The sequence below is a fragment of the Rhea americana genome, unplaced genomic scaffold (genome assembly GCF_003343005.1).
Source record: "Rhea americana isolate MKP2758 unplaced genomic scaffold, rheAme1 scaffold_7, whole genome shotgun sequence".
In the NCBI taxonomy this organism is placed as follows: Eukaryota; Metazoa; Chordata; class Aves; order Rheiformes; family Rheidae; genus Rhea; species Rhea americana.
Window position 1 is genome coordinate 10,575,225 of NW_028186867.1, and position 24,460 is coordinate 10,599,684.

General features: G+C 40.2%; 1 protein-coding gene across 1 annotated transcript in view; it reads right to left on the reverse strand.

The window, feature by feature from the left end:
- The window catches only part of AFF3 (ALF transcription elongation factor 3), a 277,596-nt gene that overhangs the window by 12,826 nt on the left and 240,310 nt on the right, over positions 1 to 24,460 (reverse strand). The window contains exons 12-17 of the mRNA XM_085321605.1: positions 23,924 to 24,456; positions 21,690 to 21,814; positions 18,266 to 18,467; positions 15,390 to 15,517; positions 2,812 to 2,875; positions 111 to 247 (exon numbers count right to left, since the gene is read on the reverse strand). Of these exons, the coding sequence (XP_085177731.1) occupies positions 111 to 247; positions 2,812 to 2,875; positions 15,390 to 15,517; positions 18,266 to 18,467; positions 21,690 to 21,814; positions 23,924 to 24,456 (1,189 nt within the window). The remainder of the gene's footprint in view (positions 1 to 110; positions 248 to 2,811; positions 2,876 to 15,389; positions 15,518 to 18,265; positions 18,468 to 21,689; positions 21,815 to 23,923; positions 24,457 to 24,460) is intronic.

The following is a 24,460-nucleotide window of genomic DNA, read 5'->3' on the forward strand; positions in this document are numbered from 1 at the left end:
GACTGATCTCACTTCTCCCTTTTTACTGTATCTGGGGGATTATATCATAATGTAGATGTGCGTATTTGCATGAACAGGATAACCCCTGCTGTCATCTCCTTCCTTCTTACCTGATGAGTTCAACTGTTTCTGAGTACATTGTATAAGGGGATTTAGATTCCATTGGGCCTTGTTCCATTGCATTTCCACACTCAATAAATGACAGTGCTGCTTCTGCATAATTCAGTGCCTTTCCAAACTTTTCCACCTAGAAGGACATAGTGTAATCATCAAGATATGGTTATATATGATGGGATTTTCTTAACATGAATTATACTTGATGCAAGTAGGTACTTCTTCAGATTCACAAATTTTGCTATGAGAAAGCTAAAACCCATCAAAACCTGWGTATCAGTGAAATTCATAACACATTGAAAGTAGATCTGATAAAGACTGCAAGATGTTACTTGGTCTACACTTCTGAGTCCAAAGGGGGATATCCTATCTAGGATATCCCTAACAAATGTTTGCCAAACCTATTCTTAAACTTTCCAGTGATTCCACAAACTCATCAGGCCTTCTGTTCCCACTTTCAAGCATTCTCCCCATTAAAAAGTGTTTCACACCTGTTTGCAAATCAGAGTTAAATCAGAGAATCATAGTTAAATGTTCTCATTTCTTTCTTATCTCTGCCATCATCAGCACCACTTGACAACACTCTCCTCTACTGTTAGGATTTTGCTTTCTCCAGCCTCCTTCTCTCTCAAGGATTTCTCTCCTCCCTTAGCTTCTCCTTCTACAAATCCTTCTTCCTTGCCCCATTTCTTATTTTCAGTAACACTTTGTGCATATTTGTGTATTTATGCAGATATACATACTTGTCTTCCATAATGGTTTATATGTATATGTGCACATAATCCACATATGTGTACATTTACAAGCCACTTATCTGCTCTCAGAGTTTCATTTTTGATATAGATATAGATGGATCACACTTCTACCTCTCCATCCTGACTTCTCTTTTCTTCAATCAGAACTCCTGTGGTACATAAAGCCCATTAATGGACTGGATGCATTTGGTTGAAATCTGATGCACATAGTGAAAGGTTAATGGACCTTATTCTCTTCTAAGGGATAAAGATATTAAATAGTAACTTTGGAATGGCACACTGGCTTCAATCTATTTTAGGCTCTTATATGGCTCCCATTGCGATCATACCTAAGAACTTCACAAACTTTTTATTATATTTCTCTCCCTGACGCTCTTGTGAGGAGTGGAAGTGCTATTATCCCAATTTCACAGATGGGGGACTAAGAAGCAGAGAGACTTATGGTCATTATTTCAGACTGCTCACTCTAAGTGCCTACATTAGATATTACAGTGCCAAAGTAGGAGATATTGAGCCCAGCAAGGTGATTCAAAGTGCTGCCATATTCACTCAGGATTCCTATACGGTCACGGAGGGAGAGGCAGTACCTCCAGTTCAGAAGGTATAAGTAAGGTACTGGTCCACTGTGGAGAGAAACTGAGTGTGAAGGAGATTTCAATCACCTAGGACCAATAGGAGGCTATTAAAACAGGATATTAACTGACTTTCATSCAGGGAACTTGTGGCAGACCAGAGAACGTGCTTGCACCTCTTGTTTCTGAGAGTCTACTATAAAAACATTTATCTTCAGGCTAAGACAGAATTTCCTTTGCATATTAAGTGATTTTTCCATTCTGTTTAAAGCAACACACTAAAATGCACCATTTATACTTCTCCACAATATTTTCTGATTTAAGACTCACTTTAAAGTAATATGGAACTGAATAAACCATGGAAATTTGCACTAATAAACTGAGGCAGAGTGTAAAACTCTGTGTTCGTGTCCATATTAAGGGCCTACTCCTGCTTCCTTCACCATTTTACACTGCACAGCTGAGAAAATGAGATGAAAAACAGAGGCTCCAGCTTTCTTTCTTTTTCCTGCTCCTGTGACAACAAAGTGTCTGTCTAACAGAGCAAGGCTGCCACTGCAGCTACCCACTCCCTGCAAAACAGCTATATTAATGCAGGGCTCTACATATCGCATTTGCCAGCCCAGAAGTCTAATGTTTTTAAGGCTGCACTAGCTTATCTGTCGTGCTGGACAAACATAACCTTGGAGAAAGCTAAGAGACTGCTAAGTGGAGCTCTGGGGAGCACTGGGTACTTCATTGCACCTTTTTCTTTGGGAAGACAAGCTTGGATCCCTTTAATGTTGCGTATAGCCTCATATTCTCCTTTTTCAAGAGGGTCTCACCGGCTACATTTTTAGACAGGTCAAAGCCAGGGCCAAGAATCTGTTTGCTGCAACAGTCCTTTGTGTGAAAGTTGTTCCTCTRGGGTTACTCAGGTTTCTTGTGAGCTTCTGATTATATTAGGAAGGTTCTGCCATGAAACTAGGATTCTTTTGTCCTGGGAGCCAAAGCTCTTACAAAGAAGTGCAAATTCYTCAGCCTCAAGGGCAAATTTGGCAATATAAATGTAGGGCCTAGCCAGTTACGTAAACTGGGGAGAAGACAGGTACGGCTATATCTCATGCWGTCTCCACTGCTATAGTTACTAATTAAAGCAAAAGAATAAATAGAAAATTTTGTTTATCTATACCTTTATCTCAGTAAGTCATTATTGGTTAAGTCATAGTTTATTGGGCTATGAACATTTGATCATATAAACATTTCTTAATTTAACAAGCCTAGCCATCCTTATAATAGATTTTATAATTACTCCAGCAATACTGCACTGATGAAGAAACTGCATTACAAAAATAATTGGAACAACATAACTGGAAAGAAAATGTTCTCACCATTGCATCTGCTTTATGCTTCTTCCGTTTAGCTTCCTGCATAAAGTAATCTGCATTGCGTGGCCTACCAGGAGAAAATAAGATGACATTTTATTATTTTCTGAAGTGCAGAATATTTTCAAATTATTTTTCAAGTTATTTTAAACCTGATTTGTGAACATTTTTATGAAGAAAATACATTTATCATGTAATCATGCATCCTATATTTTGAAATTACTGCCTCTGGAGACAATAGCATTTATGGCTGTTCTCATTCTTTAGAAGTCAGTGGTTCAAAGGAAAAAAAAAGCTAATAAAATGCATTTTTATGGATTATATCAACTGTTTCCCAAATTAGTGCAGTTTTGATCTGCAAAATGCATACAACACTAAGTGGATCAAGTTATTCGATCTTCTCTCCCTTGTGCTTSCTTACCTTCTTTTCTACTCTTCTCTGTATGTTGTCGTTTACCTTGGCTTCTCCCTCCTCACAAAACAAGTGTGTGTTTAATCTCTCCACTTTAAAAATACACATTGGATCTGCTTGCATCCTATCTCATCTCCCTCTCCCGCTTATCTGTAAGCATACTGACAATGTTGTTTACTTTTGCTGCCTGGAGTTCATCGCCGGCTCTGCGCGAGGCCATCTGCTGCATTCCACTGAAATTGCTCTTGCCAAATTCTCCATTGATTTCTCCTCAAATTGATCTCAGAGACTCCACTTCTTCTCAACCTACTTGACCTACTGACTGCAGTCACAAATTCAACTGCTGTCTCTGTGCTGCAACTCACAGGTACATTTCTGATCCAGCCTTGTCCACTTCTATTCAGGCTGAAATTACAAACTGTCTGAGGTATCCTTGGCAATATTTGGTCACCACTTCAGTGAGCTCCTTGTGGCTGAAGCAGATTTCTTTATTTTCTCTCMCAAGCTCTCCCTATTACTTCTTGCTCTGTCACTGTGGAGAACATAGTCATTTGCCATGTCACTTCAGGCTCATAACCTTGCCTCTTCAATTCAGGCCTCTCATAAAAGCCTTCACATTTGTTGACCTTTCAGGTTCTTCCAGCTTAATATATAGAGGAAATGGCYGCCTTCTCCCTCTACTCAGCTAAAACTTGTCCTGGTTCTCCTCAGCTCATATTTTGGTTACTGCAATATTCTTTTCTCTCTCCTTGGCAAAGGAAGTCTTGCCTTGCAAGACAGTTTTCTTTGCATTACATAGAACRTCATCTCTTTGCCTTTATCTAATAAAATGAGATATTATTGAGGAGTTAAAGTATGAATTCTGATGTTTTCACTACCTGTGCTTTTAAGTGCTTGGTTTTCTAAGACATGTTATTATTGCCACTTAGCAATCCTAACTAGTTTTCTTGAAATTGGGATTTCATTTGTTAAAAAAACAAATGTTTTATGTGAGTTAGAGAAGGTACAGATCTAAAACCAGAAGTCAATGGCATGGATGAGTCAAAAATTCTTGCGGATAGTAATACAAACATTCCCAAGTACATAACTGAGATCAGTGTGAACAAGGTGGAGCCTCTTGACAGAAAAGGACAGATATATATGCTTTTTTGAGACAACTATTGTTTCGCAATGCAATTACTTAGTYGTTTTTCTTCTACTCATGTGCACATATTTTCAAGGAAACTTAACTGCATCCCAGAAGGTTAATCATTACCTCATTTTGAAGAAAAGGAAGACTAAATATCACTAGGTAGAAATAAAAATTTGAAGTCTGGGTAATTTTGAATGACCCAAAACCTAAAAAGCTTGATGATAAGAAATGAAACTTTTTCCGATTTTCTTCAAAATAGTGTTCTCCCTCAGAGTGGAATTTGTCCCCAGCTTACTCCAGCCAGTTGTTAAAAGTTCRGAAAGAAGACTAAAGACAGGTTTGTGTCCCAGTATTACTTAACTGACAGCAGCTGCAAATACCTCCTGAGTCCATGAAGATACTAACATTTTCTTAATAGTCCAAACCATCTGGATTTGGGCTTGTTGGATTATCCAATATTAGACATYGAAACCATGTTGGCTTGATGTACAGAAATAACTGTAATGGTTTCAGACCACTGAAAGGGTTCTTATAATGTTTTAAGTCCCATCTCTTTTAGTCTTATGCAATAAACTAGATAAGATGATTTAACAGCAAGTGCCAAAAAGCTAAGCAACACAGAGTGGTCACTGCACTTTGGTGGAATGATCAAAGTGATGAACCTTTACATGGTGCTCTCAGATTCATGTCATTAAAATATGTCCTTTGCAACGTTCCCCCCACATATCACCCATTACTATGCATAATTTGCTTGTCTAAAGCATGATAAGAACAAAGGGAGATAGCACAGCGTAATTATGGTCTACTTGTTTACAAGTTAATTGTAAAATGGTTTCTAGCTTGTAGCAGGATTTATTTTGCAGCATGAGGATTAGCAATGGAAGTACTAGCAAGGGGCATGTACATTACTGAAGCAAGAAACCAGTGTAAATGCTTAGATATTTTGACARAAAAAACACAAGATTGATTTACAAATCAGGAGATGCCTAATAGAAATTAAGCYTCATTGGGAAAAATGGATTGGGAGTATCTTCTTCTAAGTTTCTTAAACAATGCTAGTTTAACAAGGTTAATAAACATGTCAAAGCAAATTCTGATCTCTTTGCAACACCTATGCAAAGCTTATTAAATTGAAACCAATGATTCAGTTTACCCAGATGTGGGATGAACTGGATGTGTGCACTCACTGCTTATCAYTGATCTTAGGCAAATTAAAAAGGAATTATTTCTGGTTTTGGAATTAGTGGAAAATCTATTTACTATTTTGGTATAAGCAGATGAAATTTGCATATATTTAATCTATGCAATTAATACTCCTTGTAATTTTGAAATCCAGATAATACATATTAGTAAACTTTCTATTGGGGTTACTAATGAGTATGTTGGGCAAAAGTTGAAAGCTGAACTGTCCTATGGATTTCATGTACATTTACRTGCATTGCATTCTTTTCTTATATAATTTTAGTAACAAAATATAATAAGGATGTGTTTGAATTTAATTCTTTTCTGATTTTTATCAGAACAATGTTTTAAATGTTTTAAATTCACTATTTTGTTTAGGTTCAGACTGTACATGAATGTCATTTGTCTTGTTAAATYCAGTATACTGATTTAAATTGTTACGCTATTAAGTAAAAAAAACAGAAGACTCTGCAGACTCCATGAACAAAGAGCATTACCTTAGCTCATGGGCACATGCAGAAACATGAGAAAGCCTTTGAATAAGTTAACTATTCGGGATCTCTGTTTCACATAGAGCACATTTKTAATCTATGAAGTTCAGCAAAGATTCTATTAATCATTTCCTTGTTTTACAAATCCTTAAGACATAGAGACTGAGAACCCACAGATCTGCTAAACACTCCAAAGTTTATCCAAATTCCCTCTGTAACCTGATCTTCTCAATGAAAATAGCAATAATCTCAGACTGGAAAATTTGTAGGTAATCTCATTACATGGTAATTTCAGGTATGTTTTTATTTCTACAGAATCATTTTTCTCTRTTAAAAGAATTTTGCTTAATTCAAACTGAGCTGAATGTTACTTCTTGGATGTTACTGTTGAGAAGCATCTTGAGGAGAAGCAAATTACTGTTTTCTCACTGAAGACAGTTAGAAAGAAGTGAAGCTATCCCCTTTTTGASGTCTTTGATCTATGGTCTTTTCCTCTCCTGAAGTCTTTCTGCAGATCACAGCCTTGCTACAGTCTGAGAAGCCAGGAAATGGAGAAGATTTAACCGGGTTAAAATGGCACGAGGCTACTTATTGAACTGGAGTGGATGTGAGTGGTAGAAGCAGCACTGGAATTTCTTTGYCAGCCTAAAATAGTTACTGGTCATGAATGTAAACTGAAGTCTCACGGGAAACTATTCACTGACTTCTGTTTTTCAGACCACTGATTCAGTCTCTCAGTTATTTACAACTGTCTGTATCTAGCGGTGTCAACACTGTCATTCTAGATTTACAAATAGGATTCAGATTGCTTGTATCTTTTTAATTATTTAAAAGCGGTCTGATTCAAACTAACAGGTACAATCGAGTGTTTTATCTCTATTAATAATCTTTACTGCACAAGAAACTCTTTTGTTTCTGAATATCTGAATGTTGGTACTTTTAGAAATGTAGTCTGCTTCAACAAAGCCAAAAGGCGTTCTAATATACTGCTCTAATACATCTCATATATCTCTCTGAAAGGCAAGAGAAAGAGTGCAAAGCGTCAGTGCCAACTAAGTCAGGCTGCTGGTGAATTCTCCCTACGATCAAGTGTCATTATGTGAAATTGGCTGCTCTCGAGGAGAATTTACCCTACTATGTTGATTGGGGAAAGCAATCAAGTATTGCTGGAACCAGTTCAATGCATTCTCAGTCAACAGCAGCCAGTCACCTAGGCACTGCAACAGAATCCAGCCTTTTACAGAGTAACCCCCCCCATGGCTAGATCTGATAGTACAAACAAGGCCAGGCTTCCTTTTCAACCGTGGTATTCAAACTGTTTATGGCTTTGACAAGGGCAGCCTCAGTAGCATGTCTGGGGATGAATCTGGGATGAGATTCATCAAACAATCCGCTACTGTCCAGAATTGCTCTCAGTCGCGTTGCCACCACTTTCTCTGGGAGCCTGTCGAAAACCAGCAGGAAATTCAGCATTGCCATTGCTTGTTATGTTGCACAGGATCCCAGCATGGGGTGCGATGGCTGCGGGCATGGTAATTACTCCCCTTCTAGAAGCAGCCTTTCAGCATTTCCAGGCTGTTGAGCTCCTGAGAGTGGTGTTACTATTTCCCAGGTGAAATGCTTGCATGTACATGTTTCTCTCTAAATCCTATTTAGCTGGATGCCATTACAGTGCATCTCTGCCACCTTTTGTCTTTTGCCACCTTCTCTGAATTTAATTTACTGTAGGTTAGCAGATAATTGCAAAAATGTAASCTTATGCAGTAAAGAAAAAAGGAAGAGAATCATACAAAGTGAATCAATAAAGGGCTTACGTTGTAGAGTAATTTATCAGTATCTACTGCAACATAATCTTGGAACTCAGCACTGTCACTTGTATTTACAGAGTACAGTATAGCTTAGATTCCAATATACAATTTTAATTATAACTGCATTCAAAAATACATTTTTCACCTAATTTTTATATTTTATATGAACTATCTACTAAACTATAGCATTTTCTGCTTCATTTACATAATCTACCACTTGTACATTATTTCTTACTGTGGTATGGTGCTTTATGAGGATACATTAAAAAAAACTAATAAAAGTTCAATTAAACATCATAAATGTAGCCAAGTGCATATTTTAATACCCTTCAGAGATAATGCTATTGAAGTGTTATAAAAAACCAAACTAGTGCTTCCTCGGTGTACAACAATTGCACATAATAAAAGCAGCTTAAATCATAATGCTAAATATAGGATCCGTTTCACAACTTCAGTAATCTAGGCCCTAAAAAAAGTGGGTGTGCTGGAAGGGAAAATAGCAAAATGAGCAACTTTAAAATTTGAGCAGAGCTACAGGGAAACCAGTATGACAAACTGGCACAGGCAAGCCTAACCCACCTCCAGTTCTGAAGCTGTGTCAGGAGGCTCTGAACTTTCAGTCCAAGTGAAGAAAATCCTGTAAGCTCAAGACAACCACATGAAGTAAAATGAAGGTGTCTACATTCCTGCTTACTTGCTGTGTCACGTAGAGCTATGCTGGGATGTCAGGGATGTCAGGGATGTCTGACATGTTGGGTCACAGATATGGATGGCCATCCTGAGGATGAAGGACAGAGRTGAAGCTGGGGACCAGGTATTATTATACAAAATAGAGCTCCTCCCTGATGCATCATGGCCTCTTGCCCATTCTGCAGCTCAGAATAAATGCTGCTGACCTGCTATGTCTGGGACATGGCACAGTGGGTGCCAGGGAGTCCATGGCACTGTACAAAGGGGGTACCCAGTTACAAGAGTCTCATGCCAAGGGTGGCAGACCCAGCAGCTCTGCAAACTTCAGGAGAGGAGTAGAGATTTGGAGAATGCTGAAAGATCGCTGCATTTGAGACCCATTTAAATGATGGTGCTATACGGATTTCAGATGCTGATTAGATTCAGGCCAAGTGTAAGACAAATTTACTCAGTCACAGAACTAGTACCTTGATGGGCTTTGTATAATAAGGTCAATAGTTTAGATAAATGAATAGTATAGATGCCTGTAGAGGAAGTTACTACTTCTGCAAAAACAGAAGTCAAAATTTAAAAAATTAGGGCATCTAATTTAAACCAAATTAAGAAAGATAAAATAAATGGGGATTCTTATTTTGGTAAGAATATGAAAACACTCACACTAACCATGCTAGTGAAGTGAAATGTGAAAGATCAAGGGAAAGAATCAAAATCTACTGGGCATCTACAGTCCTGGGCATGTCCCAGATTCATGGCTTAAAGATACTCACATGAAATCAATGTCTGGACTAAAAAGTGCATGGGAGAAATGTGCATATGAGAAAGAAGTATTAACAATAGGCACTTGTACTCCAATATTAAAAGCAGAGGGGGAAGACATTATATCCTTGCAAGTGCATCTCTTTTCATGTGTGTTAAATAGATATTCTGAAATCAGCTAATTTCAGTTGAAGGGGGGATGAAAGCCTTTACAGTCAGGCCTAGGGAGAGAGGGCAGGACCATAGCAGTCAAGATTTACATCATTTTAAAATGCCATGGAATGACATCCTGAATTCCCAGGAGGCAACTGAAAACTAAAGGAACTCTCTTTAGGAAAGGAGTATCTGGGAAGATCAAGTGTACTCCAACCCTGACAGCCAGCTAATATCCCAACTCTGATGAGTGAGAAGTCAAGGTGTGGGTGAAACTGCTGTTGACAGTAGATCTGAAACCTGAGCCAACGAATGGGGTATTTATACTGACAGGAGCAGCAGATCCTCAAACAAAAACTGAACTAACGAGGTTACTTGTAATCACTTGGGCTTTGTCCTGCTATGTGTTTCTGAGAACCTTCAGTAATGGTAGGATTTGAAAGAAATCATCAGGGACTAAAAGACCAGGAATGCATTTGATACAGATTTGGGGAAATKAGATTCCTCAAGTGCATTAAATCAGCACAACCTTTCTTCAGCTCCATGACTCTTTGTTGGTTCTCAGGAAAGGAAAGGATACTCCCAGGCTAAAAATGGGTCTGAATAGCCTACCTCAGGTCCTCTAGGCTGAGGGACAGAAAGATATTTACCACTTCCACAGACACAGCAGTAACTGTCTTGGAACTGACTTGGGAATTAAACTGCATACAGATGCATTAGAATGTCTCTCATACAGTACACCTGTGAATTGAGGGTGACGAAAACCCACACTGCTGTGTGGTCCAGCACAGCAAGACAAACACTAAAGTCCTGGGGTGGATTGTTAGCTCTTGGAGGAATAATGTCAATGTTTGGAATGAAGCCTGAGGAAGACAAGCTCTGGCAAAAGCAAGAGGTAGGGTAGCACAGAACCACTTGAGGGTTAGGTGAGACTTCCTTGTATTCAGCATGAGACCCAAGACTAGTCTAAGAACTGAGAAGGCTCATCACCAGCTGTAGGCATCTGCTCTCTACTCACCTTTGGTGGAGGTGAGGATAGAGAACTGCTCTCTCCATCTGAGAGATTCATCTCTGCTGCCAGGAGCTGGGGGAAGGTTTGCTGAGCCAGGGGCTGCCTGACTAGCAGACCCTTGTCCTGCTCACATTCGTGATTCATTGTGGACTAAAGATGTTTCCTGGACAAGTTGTGGAGTGAAAAAAGGAACATCAAAAGTCAAGCGATAAAAACAAATCCTCTTCCCAGAATGGTAACATTATCAGAGGCTATTTAGGATCTGAGTCTGCCAATAAAAGCATTCCTTGGCCATATCTGTGCTAGTGAAATTATCAGGGCAAGGACACCAGCTCTATCATTTGATCATCCATGCTGTTTAATTGCTGACAGTCTCCTTGGCATAATTTTGAGCTTTTTCTCAGACAATGCCTGGACACAGCTGGGGGACGGCATGGGCCAGGGGCTGTTCTCAGGGGGCAGCAACTGTTCTTTGTTTTGTGGAGTAAAGACAGTTTAATCATAAAGACATAAGCAGTGCTGCACCACTTGCCCATAGGGACAGAGGAGGGGCAGGACTGTAGCCTGTAAGTTCAAACTAGCCCCCACTTCTCTTTGACAGCAGGGAGTAATGGCTGTAAATCCTTTACCTGTGAGAATCTCCAACTAGAGCTGATTAAGCACCTATTTCCCGCCAAACCAAGCTCTCACAAAGTGTCCCTAAAAAGGGGGGGTTGGTGGTCTTGCAGAGAATAAGCAACTTAATTATATAATCATGGGAGGCAGAGTCTGCTATCAAAGAGTCTAATATTATTTTCTCATGGGCAGTGTAGGCATAAGAAAATTGATTGCCATAAGCAAAAAGGGAAGAAGGGGAACAATGAGATGGTCAGATGAAGTCTTGAAATCTCCCAAGCCGAGAAATTGGGAGAACTCAAAGTAAGCCTGTGAATTTGTGATGAACACAGTATTATGACCAGTAATTTCTTAGATTGCTGATGGGAAAGGGACCCCAGCTTTTTTCCTTAATTGTGGTCCTGAGGATGTTCTCAATGCTACAGAAGTCTCTCCAAATATCTCAGAAGACCAAGACTCCTTGAAGCATTTTGGGCAAAGTAGAGTGAGCTGCATTCCAGATCTTGTATTGGAGTCACAAGCAAAGTCCGCCTTTTTCTTTCCACTGTGAGGTAGATGAACCTGAAAGAAGAGACTGATAATGAGAGATTTGGGGTCCAAGCCAAAACTAAGAGATGTGCCAAGAAGCTATCTTTTGAGGTGTTTATGAGCTCTATGCTGTTTACAGATGGAACATTTCCTGGGTATGTGGTTTACCTGTAGACAAACAAACGTGAATGCTATCTCACAGCAGGATATGACCCTAAAGCTGGGGCAATGTAAAGCTGGTGGGTGCTTTACAGCACCGAAATCTAAAAAGGTGGAACAAACATTTGACAAAATGCAAACAAAATCCTGAAAATTGCTGAGGAAGATGTGTTATCCTGCTTCTATAAGACTAGGAAAAAAAAAGAAAAAAAGGAAAAGAAATGTAAATGGAAAAAGAAACAAGTTTACAAGGGTAACCCATAATACAAGTGAGAAAATAATCCTGAGGAACAAGTTCTGATTTAATCAAAATGAGAACTAGAAAGCTAGGTACGCTCTATACTTTTCATACCACATATGCAGTGTTTTGAGGAGGGTCTGGGACTGTGCCCTCAGGCACCCACAGCATGTTTGTGCTTATCACTTCAAGGACAACAGACTTTGTTCCTAAATGCAGTTACTGAGAACTCTATCATTCAGTGGAATTGCAGTAGACCTGAATTTGGCTTGAAGCATTATTATGTAACCTTAAAAATGTTACCTTCATACAGTCATAAATGGCAAAAAATCAACCAAATCTTGTAAAGTAAACAATGGCAAACTAGGGGAAATAGGATTTTGCCTGCCTTTTAAAAGACTCAGCTATATTTACCTTTGTATTGCAATTTAAGTGTGTATAGCACTCTGCCAAGAAAGATATAGTTTTTATTGACCTGCTTGTGTTCTAATTTATTGCCAGCGACAGCTGTTGTCAATGATCTGGAGAAAATAAGTTGAGAATAATGTAATGAGATACTGATTGGTCAAAAAAATGCTTTTTTAAGTCAAATATAAAGGATTTAGTCTATTCAAACTGTAGAATCTGATTAAAATGAAGACTTTAAAGTGATGGTTGGATTATAATAATTCAGAACTTCACGGATTAAGAGATGAAATACTTCACATGTTTCATTTTGGACAAAACACTACCATTAGGATTACTAGATAATTTTAGACCCACTGTATCGCACTTCTTCAAAATCCTCTACTGTGGTGCAGAATTTGAAAGACACTGGCTGCCATGTTTAATTTGATCCTTCTAACACGTAAGTCAAATTTGTTGACATCCAACATTTGAAGCCAGTCTAATGTGCTATGTTTCAGTGACCTTTCTACACAGCAATTTCAGAGTACTGGTTTAGTACAGCTGGTATTGTGGTGGTGCTTCCTAGATACAGGTTGTGGATGACAGTTGTAGTACAGGAAAATCTCCCTTCTCTAGTTAGCACAACAGGCATTTAAGTGTTTCTGTTTTTTAATGGCAAATTAAGACATATTTGACTTCTGTATCTTATCTTATTTGGCTTTTTAGATTGCCTTTCTTTTTTTTTTTTTTTTCTTTTTTTTTTTTTTTTTTTTTTTTTTTTATTTTTTTTTTTTTTTTTTTATGGACCACAAACTGCTTGGGGTCATTCTACGTGGAAGGCACTATACATGAACAGTTTTATTGTATCTCTCTTTCAAAAGGTGAAGCAGTTTTATTGAAGATGCCTGCCAGAGAAATCACATGTATCACTAATGGAGAAAGCAAGTGATAAAAGCCTCTTAGATGATAGAGACACTGAAAAAAAGCAGTTTTCCTGTGACAGCATTATAGAGGGTAAAAAAATAGTTTCTCTGTTTTTTTTTCATCAGTATGTTGAAGGAGAATCAGATGAAGATACAATAGTTCTATTGTAGCTCTTCCTCATAGTATTTTTTCTTCTAATCCATACAGAGGAGCACTTCCTACATTCTGAGTTTTATCAGATACACTGATGCCTTTTGTTTCCTACATACATCTTTAAAATGCAGAAAAATTCAACAGTTGCAAGTAAATTATAGATGATAAAACATTTTAAGAAATATGAAGAGTTAGGTAGTACTTCTAAACAGTTTTAAATTTCCTTGGTGGAGTTTGTTGAATAAATATATTGGAAAAAATAGCATGGAAAGAAGTAAAGAAGGAGGGAAAATCAGAATATATACACTAGGGAGAGTTTTCCACAAAAGGGACAGAGAAAATGATTACATTTATTCAGCTTGGATCTCCTTATGACTGTCATGAATGGCCTCAGAAATGAATCTCACTAGCCTTCTTTTCTTGACATATAAAACAGATACCTTCTTTTGAATCAGTKGGAATTTATTTATTCTTTATGTAGGAAAACTGGTTTCTCTTGGTGATATTATCTGGAGATGGTGTGAAGAAACCTTATAATTTTTATTATTATTTATTAAAAATAACAGTTCTGGTAGAATTCAGTTCCTGGGGAAATAGGTTGTTTTCCCCAGGTTCCCCTAGGTACATAAGAGTGAGTGATGTTGTGGGTGAAAGCCTAGGTGTATGAAGGGTGGCTTATGGAGCTGCATTCACTCCAGGCAGTCTGAGACATAGCTTAAACAGAATTTCTTCTGTTCTAGCCAAGCCAGAAAAGTTGGATTTCTAGGCCAGAGACTCATCAGGCAAAAAGAGTGTGGCTTTTCTAGATACTAGGATTCCAGCTTTCATTTTCAACTTTATATTTTATCTAAAAAATATCACATCATAAATCATCTTGGGAAATGAACTAGGAATTTTAATTTACTAAAACCAAAAGAAAGACAATTACAAGTTGGAACTGTTTCCAGAGGAGGGGATGTCTGAAGGATGTCATGGAGGTGGGGAGGGGCAGGTATCCCTCCAGGTACTCATACCAACCACTACTGCCTCCTGCTCCCCTGCCTTCATGAATGCACCTTTTTCTGAGCAGCAATAGCAACAATAGCAGCAGCTGTCAAGGCTCAGGTCTACATGCTCCCATTTATCTTCTCCCCTTGCCCCAAAGACACCTAGGAAGACAGCCCCCCTCACTCTGCCTTGTAATGGCTTTGTATATATATTTGCAGTTTGTGTGTGCAGAATTCATGCCGGGACTCTGAGGGCATTCATAGGCCTGAAGGGCCAACCTCTCTGATGCCTCTGCCTTCTGCCTGTCGGCCCAGGAGCCCCATTTACCTCAGGCCTGGGCCTCCAGTCCCTGTCCAAGCTACATGGTAGGTGTGCCTGTTACAGCTACGCCTTTGCATGGCTTTGGGCCTCTTTATCTGGACTGTGATCTGACCATGACCATGCTGGGACATCTTTTCAGCTTAACCTCACACTTGCCTTGTTACTCAGGACTTGCCTGGCAGTCACTAGGCTKGGTCTGACACTGGTTACCTTCATCCATCCTGCTCCCCACCTGACTTAGCTTGATCTCAGACATGCCTCATCATCACAGCCCTGCTGACCATCTGGACGCTTGGTTAGGCCTGGTTATCATCCCCGAATCTGCCCTGCTTGCCTCACTCCGGTGAGGTGGGATGAGTGCCTGGCTAGCAAGGACCCTGACCTGCCAGCTGTGTTACTCCCCTCAGCTCCCCAGCCCTTACGGAACAGTGAGCCATCACAGCTTCCCAACAATTACAGACTTATTTTATGAAGATAAATTAAAGAGTGTATCCAGTATGTCTAATTCACTGTTCAATGTACAGCATTACTATAATATTACTGGACATATCTCTAGGACAAATTTATTTTTTTTTCTCTTTCAAAGCAGAAAATGACATTGTTTGTTCTCCTTATTTTAAAGGCATCTGTACTTACATATCATCAAAGATAAGCTTTGTCCTTCTGCAGTCCCTGGGCGTGCTGGACAAAGGTGACCAAGGCTCTGTCTGGGACTGTGGCTTATTGCAGAGAAGAACATTTTCTGAATTGATGTGAATTGCTTTCTAGACAACAAACAACAGGGGAGACATTGAGGAATTGGCTACTAACTTCAAAAAAGCAACTAATAAACAACAGAAGCATCTTTGCATTGTGCTGTAAATTGCCAGTTAGTTTTCCTACTATTTCAGCAGGGAGTATGTATAACTGTCCTGTCACCAATGGCCACAAATTCACAGATATTGCTCAGAGCGCTTTGAAAACGGCTAGAGTTTCAGTGTGATATACTGAAGAACTGGAGCTGAGCTATTAGTAACTATCAAAAGGCTCTGTAGCACAGTAAGTGAAATTATTAAATAATACATCTGTTGTGGTCATTTAGAAGATCAAGTTATATGTCTACTCTTCAGTTTCCAAGCTAGCATTGTACCTTGCTGTGGAAGAGCAAGATTCTCTTGTTTGACTCTTGTTTCTCACTGCACTGCTAATGTGTCTGTGTGGTGTGAATTTGCAGCCCAAGGTCCCCATTTCTTTCTGCTCTAGGCCCCTGATCAGCTTGAAAGGTGATTGCTCTGTGCCACAACAGGGGCACATGCCTCTTGGCAGGTCCACACGTTGAAAAGAGGATGTTGCACATTCCTGCAGCTGCAGCCCTGTTCTGTGTCTGTTGGAGTTAATGTTCTTCATGTGGCCTCATGTGCCTTTCATCCCACCAAGCAACCTGCAGTGTGGGCTACCATGTGCTGGTGCAGTGGAAAGCAGAGAGCTCCAGGTTGCCCTTGGTTAATAACCACTTCCAGAAAACACAATTGCATCTCTTTCAGACACAAGAAGGAAATGGAATAGAAAAATGGACAAAAAGTTCAAAGAGATAAAAGCTACTCCTTGGCTTGTGATCTCTGAGAAAAAATCAAATGATCACTTGGGCATGACAGTTAGGCACCAGACAGAAAGACTGAAAAAAACAAAGTTAGATCCTGTGGAAGGATCATTAAGCACTGCCCAGAGGGGCTGTGGAGTCTCTTTCTCTGGAGATATTCAAAGCCCGCCTGGATGCAACCCTGTCTACCATGCTCTAGGTGACCCTGCTTGAGYAAGGAGGTTGGACTAGATGATCTCCAGAGGTGCCTTCCAACCTTACCAATTCTGTGATTCTGTGAGAGTTAACATTTATAGTTCAGGAGCACTCATCTTCTATTTGGCACGTCCAGATCAGTTTAGCAGGCTAAAGTTTTCAGATGAATAACCAGATATGTAAGAATTTTATTGCAAGGTTGTTAAAATGTTGACCAAATGGTGCATTGCTAGGCTATGCAGAAAAATCTCAGTGAAACGCATTTTCTAAGGGTGTGGATCATAAAGCAATCACTTTTTACTTTTGATTTCCAACACATTTGTCTGTGAAGGGATTTAAATTGTTTTCAAGATATCCTGTGAAGAATCATATCATTATAATTCTGAATGTGTTATAAACCTCTAAACTTAGGTTTTAAAAGTTAAAATGTTTAAAAATTTATATTTAATCCATAAAATGATAAATTACCACAATATGTTAAAAATGTCTTTTTATGGCATATTTTGAGTACTTAATTTTATTTCAATATACTAAAAGCATCTGTGAGACAGCCTTGAAACACATAACTTATGATAACTCATTTTAAAAAAAGAACTCTAAAATTAAAATTATAGCTACCACCTCTCTCCACTCTCAAAAAATAGATATACATGCTTTTAGGCATATGCCTATATGGGCCAGTTATCCCCACAGCAAAAGTGATTGCGAGAGAACACTGCCACAACTCTGCTCATTTGTTTGCCTGAAAGTTGTTGTAATACTTAGGCTTTTGCAGCCTCCTAACTATCAAATAGCAAGTAATTAAACAATGAATAGATACTGGATAAAACATCTAAACAGCCTTTGTAGCAACGAAAGGAACATGGGCCTTCTCAGCAGCAGCAGAGTGCCTTACTATTTTGAGCAGATGCTCTAGCAGTGAACATCAATATGTTGGTACTGCTTGTGCTAGACATTCCACACAAAGCAGAACAGCTTCAGGGAGAGGACATGAGAATATTYCCCCTTTGCTGATTTACCCACAATGTCCTATAGGCTGGGAGTTCATGTACTACATTGAGAGGTGAGAGATAGAGATGTGAATTCCCTCAACCAAAAGTGGTAGCAGACTCCACTTCAACATCCTAATCACAGAACCCAGGCATAAACGGGGTGCAGCACCTACTCCCTCTCCCTCTGTACTTTGAAGGCAGTGTACACCACCTGATTTCATCCATAGCCTTATCTGGAATGATGCTCTGGACACGCTTACTAGATCAGGTCTCAGATGAGATGAATCCCTGGGCTCTGATGAGGCTGAGTTGTGAGGTTAGTGCTAAGCTATTCATCAGTGGCAAGAATAAGTAGCAGAGTATGAAAAGCTTGTATGTAAGACATGTAGGATTGTCTGACTTCAGGCACACTCACAGTTAGGCAGCATCTGAGTGGAGGCCTAATACACCACTTTTGGATGGAGGTGCCTTGCATCATGCCCAAGCTATTCCCTAGAGGCCTAAATACATTTGTTTTGGGCCATTAGCTTTTACCTTTTGCTTATGTAGCCTTGTTGAGTATTTGGTGCTTTATGGCCTGCCTGTCTTCCTTTCTTCTGTGCCTTGCTATATTTGAAAATGGAAAAACTGGAACTTACAGTACAGCATTCATTATTACAATTTTTTGCATAACATTCTGCAAAACTAGCATGGACTGCAGTACAAAATGAAAAATATACAGCTAGTGAACAACAATATAAACTTACATTGAAGTCTCCGGCATGTGGCTGTGACTGGATTTCACCCTTATGCTTTTTACTGGAGGAGATGGAAGGTAATAGACTGCTGCCGTTAGGTCTGCTGGAGGAAGTTAAATCATCGTTCGAGTATTTGTGTTTTGATGCATCAGAGAGTGGAGAGACGGGTGACCGAAGCATTTTCTCATTTTTATTTATTGGTATTGCCAAGCTGGAAATGGAAATTACAGTAATGGAGTGTCAAAAAGCTGGCTTTGAGAAAGGTAAATGTTTTATATATTACCAAAACTTTGAATTTAAAACCTACTGGCAGGATAAAGTCTATTGGTATCTGGAAACAAGCTTATTGGGACCAAGAGCTCATTTACAAATTTGGATCATGTTTCTCTTCTTTCCCTTCAAGGCAAATTGTAATTCTGGAGTTAATATAAAGTCTGTTTCAGGGCGCTTGAAAAAAATACAGAGATAAATGGCCCCTTGCTCACCATCTCTTAAGGGATAGCTGGAGAAGAAGATTATGCTCTGAGGTGTAAGTTTAGGTTATGGAGCCCTATTTCACCATTACAGGTGACAATTTATAAGCCATAGTGATAAAACCATATGTGAATTGAAACAGGAAATGTGTTCGAAGCTGACTGGGTTGTCTTTGTGCTCAATAGCCAGCCTTTGGTAGCACTGTTTATACTAATCTGATACAGATCCTGAAGACAAAGAAAGACAGGTTGGTACTGCAGACAAAGGGAAACATATGCAAATGGTAGACACAGAAAAATGTGAGCCGTTCCATCTTCTAAAGAAGAAAGCTATAACACAGACAGCATTTTCAGCTTTCATTTACTTAACTGAAGCTTTGGATGAGAAGAGGTCAGACAGGCAATAAAAACATGTCCAAAAACAAACTYTGGATGAACTAAATTGAAGAAAATATTTATCTGAAAATTTTAAAACAATGCGCACAAAGTAAGAGTTTTTTTAAGGAGACAGTTTACGTTAAGGCTAAAACTGTGCTTCAGGTCAGACAGACTATTTTAACACTATACCTTTCCCTGTCACATTCCTCTTTATCCAGCCTATTATTTTTTATGGACAATTCTCACTTCTTTATAGTTAATGTATTAGACAGTATATACTTAATGGAATGGCAAAAAGGAATATGGTACAAAATATACTTTATTTCACCACATCATTTCAAGGAATAGAGCTAATTAAAAGTCCTTAAAAAACTAGCTATGAGAGAAGTCATTGATCATAACTCAGAACCTTCTCTGTTTCCCATAGTGTACTCCGTATAACATGGACCATTTTGCTTTAATGACAGATGCTGTTTATGAAAGCAAGAATTGGGGTGTATAAAATGGACAACTGTGCTTTTTCCTCCTCTAATAAAAATAAGATATTAAGTGCTGTTTCGAATTTGCAGGCTGATGCTATCATTTCTTTCCCTCTTCTCAAACATACAACCATGCCTTGGTTAGCCATGTTCATACATCGTTGTCAAAGTACAGACCCAGAAGTTTTGCTTAGACCTTGTGCAATTTCCAGTTGTGCTGCAGACCTTCTTCATGGTCTTTGGCACATTGCTTGGGCCAACCTAAACACATTGCGAGTAGTCAAACTGCAGCATCCCAGTCAGCCTTATTCTACTGAGAARCTGGGGAAATTATCCTGTAGTGAGCTCTGGTCTGCAGGGACTGGGCCGGTGGTGGCACCTGATCTAGGTGCAAGATAGTTAGGGTCCTGCAGGCTTTCATGTCGAACAGGGCCTTGCTCAGCCTGTGCCTCAGGCTGTATTTCCACAGTATAAAATACTCATGTGTACAGGTGTTCTTGCTCCTCTCTTTGCTACCAGCCCCCAGCTGTGCTGACAAAAATGTTTGTGTGGCTGCACTGGAAGAGGAGTAATAAAAGCTTGGTCCAAAAGTTTCTTGGAAACTTCGAAAAGTTTCAGTTTCTTGAGTGAATTTACAAGTGAGCTACACACAGACAGCTGTTTTGGCATAACTAGAGGGGAGACAAGCCAGCGTGAGGACCTGCTTGTTATGAGAGGGACAGGGGTTCCTGACATGGGAATTGTCGGTTTAGCTGCAACCTTTGTAGCCCCTCCTGAGCAGTGGGAATATTAGCATTTGATGTCATGTCCTACAGTAGCATAAATCACATAAACATCTCAGAAGCAGGACAGACTAGGGAAGAATTAGAAGGCAAACAAGCATTTAAGACCTTCTTTGTTGTTTCTTTAATGTGCAATTACTACCAGGAGTACTGAATAAAATGTCAAGCAAAACACAAATTATTGTACTGCTTCCAGGAAGGGTAGAATTAACCCTGTGACACAGTAGGCTATGACAACCATGCTATTCCCTGAAAATGAATGTGACATAAAACATATGATATTGTGGTAACAGGAATGGCAAGTCTGCACACAATCAGCCACAATAAAATAAACTGTTATATGTATTGTTCTCACTTTATGAAACACACATGAGGACAAAGAAATTGAATGCATATTTCTGAATATGCACTATTAGTATTAGTTTTTTCCATGACTTTTTCCAGTATTAATGAGCTGCTGAAACTCATCAGTGATGAGTACAATAGAAAAGCCTCTTACAACAAATATCAATATTCTCTCATTTTAGAAATTTCATCACAAGAGTTACCTTGATACTACCAGAAAATGTTTTTTTTGAAATACTGATGAACAGCATGTACAAAGCAGCATATTCTAAGAACTTTAAGAAYTAAGTGTGACTGTTGGAAGCCACCGAAGAAACTCAGTATAATTGATCTGACATTGATAGGGGTCTATGTACATAAAATAATGCGTAGGTAGCCAGCAGATAGCAGTATCCTTTGGAAATTTGACTGTTTTTAAAGCCTAAGTTTCTTGTTCTAAAATACCAGCTAATTACACAGAATAAATTGCTTGTAATCTTGAAAATGTGCAAATCTAATCCGTTCTGGATTGCAGGCATTATTACGAATATTTTTCTCGACCTTTTCCACAGAGTTTATAGATAAACGCAGACATACAGGTAAACTCTAATTTTGAAACTTCTAACACTGTAAGGAAAAAAAGCGTATAATATGGTCACCTACATGAACTGATGTCTACAACATATGGTGTCTACAGCATAATGTTTCAGAATACGTCTTGGACAATTGCACTGCTCTAGCTRTGATTATTTATTCCACAAGCCTCACACTTGAACTCACAACTTCTTTGTGCAATAGAACAAAAATGCCAGCATATAAATGTGTCAGGAGATGCAAACTTGTTCATTAAACAAGAAGAAAGGAGAATACACTGGGCAATTTTTCAACATAAAATGTGATAATTAAAAAATAAATCCTATTAAAGGCAAAAAGAACACATGGCATTAAACTGCAACTAGTTGTATGGCTCAGTGGTAAATAAGAAGGAAATGCTTACCTATTTTCATTCATATTGCAGTGATTTGCTGTTGTGGTGCTATGAGCAGAAGCAGCTAATCGTGAAGAACTCTCTCGTTCTAAATGAGTCTTCTTGATGTCTCTGTACTCTTCCTCATTCTCACACTGAATGAAGAGAAAAATGATAATCCTGTAGGTTTTTGATTTACTATAGAACCAAGAACATTTTGATAACTCAGGGGCTGAGATTTTCTGGTATTTTGGTATTAACAATGATGCCTTCTTCGAGGATATACCTAACAGGTATTACAGAAGACTGGCCCATGTTCTGAAAAATGAAAATCTAAGGAGCCAGTCTGTAAACACAKGAGTACGATATAAAATTTGAATTGTTTCAGCCACTTCCACTTTAGGACATTATTCCCTTATATTGCCTTCTTTGCCCATCTCCTGTGCAATTTTCTCTTGCCTGATCCTTGGCCTCACAACTCTTCAGTTTCTCCCTCTCTTTTCCTGGCACCGGAGACTTTGCCTATGCCATATTGCATAAATCCAACAGGCCAGCAACTGGCCCTGAGGCCAGCCAGCGTGGCACAACTCACATCCACCTGGCTCAACTCTTCCCTCCTTCAAACCAGTGTTCATATTTAGACTGCCTCTTGGAAATGGGCCCTGCTCTGTGAGGTGCTGAGCCATGGCCAGATATCATCTGGAAAAGCAGAAGTTGGCCCAGGTAAAGACCACGCATGCTAACAATTTAGCAAGATGGATGATTGTAGGCTGCTGCTTGGAACTCTCTACCCTGGCCCTATCTGGCTTAGTAGTATGAACATAGCCCATGTTTCCTGCCCTTATTTGATTTCATGTGAAATTCCTTATGTTGTCTCCGTCTCCCAGTGGCCCTGCTTTCCCAGCCTCCCACATCCATTTCCACTACTAACTGTTATCCAGTTTCCAGTACTGACTGATTTTTACTTGTTATATGTTGATTCTGCTGTATTTCTTGCTTTGCTGCATGGCAACAACATTTCCTGTGTTACACGCTGCCACTGTGGCTGCTGCTACGGGGTTAATGTTGCAGCTCACACTCTGCAGGAGTGAAGATCATCCCATACCTCGATGCTCAACCATCATTTTCTGTCTCTACTTTGCTTGTCTTCTTGAGGTCATGACAGGGATGGAAGTGATAACGACCTCTTTTAATTTTAGTTATGCCTGAGATTCCTTTCTTATTAGTCTTACTCTTAAAAATCTTTTGGGAAGGGGTGCCATATATTCTGAGTCTGCCTAGTAACTGTCACAGTGAAGGTCTTATTCCAGGTTGTGGGGCAATTTGATACTCTAGCAATGTCTTGTATTTATTTTATTGCTAACAACAACACATCAACAACAGCAGTGGTTCAAGACAGACGAATACAAGTAGTTCGTGCCAGAGAAAGTAAAATTAAGTCATTGTTAGAATGACTGTATTTATTTGGCTCTTCTTCCATATCCTCTTGTTTTCTTCTGGGTGTACAGCCTGCCAATATCACGCTAGCATTTCCAAAGGCACGAAGGTAAATCTTTTGTTTTGGCCACTCTCTGAGCCTTCTTGCCCTGTTCCCCATCATTTTGTATTATGGAATTACTTCCGTGCTAAAGAAAATGCAGACAAATGCATTTCAAAGCTTAGCAGGCTTTCCTGTTATGGCTCTACCAGTGGCCAGAAGAGGGCTACTACATTTCAGATACTAAAAAAAGGGCTGAAAAATGGAAAAAGAGAGAAAAAAAGACCCCTTTGGATAGCTGGTCCCAAGGACTGGACAGATCAGCCTGCGCAGTAGCTCCAAAGGCAACAGACGATTGCAGAGTAAAATTGTCCAGAAACTGGGCAGGTGGCAGTTCCAGTTCGGAGAGACTTCTGGGGTCAGATTGGTACCAACAGCCCAGCAACCTGGCGCAGCTGGACAGCTGCGGCCTTGGGGCGGAAGAGGACCCTCGGTGGGGGGAAAGCTGCCACCCCTGACAGCTCAGAAAATGCAGCTGCGGCGGCGCTGCTGGAGACGGGGCCATCGACGAGCCACGCTCTGGTTTTTTCCTACTACGTGTAGCAGCCCCGAGATAAAAGAGGGCTGCGGGCACCACAGCGAGGGAAGCGAAGGCGGCCGGCAGCGTCATCGCCTCCTCGCAAGGCGTCGCGGCCATGCGCCGGCTGGAGAGGGAGAGGCGCGGGCAGCGTCCCCGCTCGCTGCTCGCCCCGCCGCGGCCGCCCCCGCCCCCGGCCCCGCGGCTCACCTTGCGTTTCCTTCTAGATTTCGGTAAACCCTTCTCTGCGGGGGGGTCAGCGCTACTAGTCTGCTGAAGGCTGGCCGCCTCGTTTGCTCCGGCGCTCATTGCCAGCGGCTCTTCGGGCAAGCGCTCTGGAATCCTGGACAAAAGAGTCAAATCAATTTTGACCCACAGCGACTTTACCTCATCACTGTCTTTCAGAGGAGACAGGAGCTCATTCCTACCGAAAGGAACCAGGGTGTAAAACTGTTCCTCCAGCTCCTTTGCTATTTCACTACTAGTCCTGGCATTAATGGAGCCAAAGGCACTGCAGCCACCATGGGGCTTGGGGGCGGCGCTGCCCCCCGAGTCCTTGGCCCGCGGCTCGGCCCCGGCCGCCGCGGCCGGCGCTTTGGGCAGCGGGCGCTCCTCCCGCTCCGACTCGGAGCCCGAGTCAGAGGAAGACGACGAAGACGAAGACTCGGTCTCGATGAACTCCTTGGACTTGGGCGCCGTTTTGCTCGGCCCCCGGGTCCGCCTCTTCTCGCCGGCCGTGGACGAGCG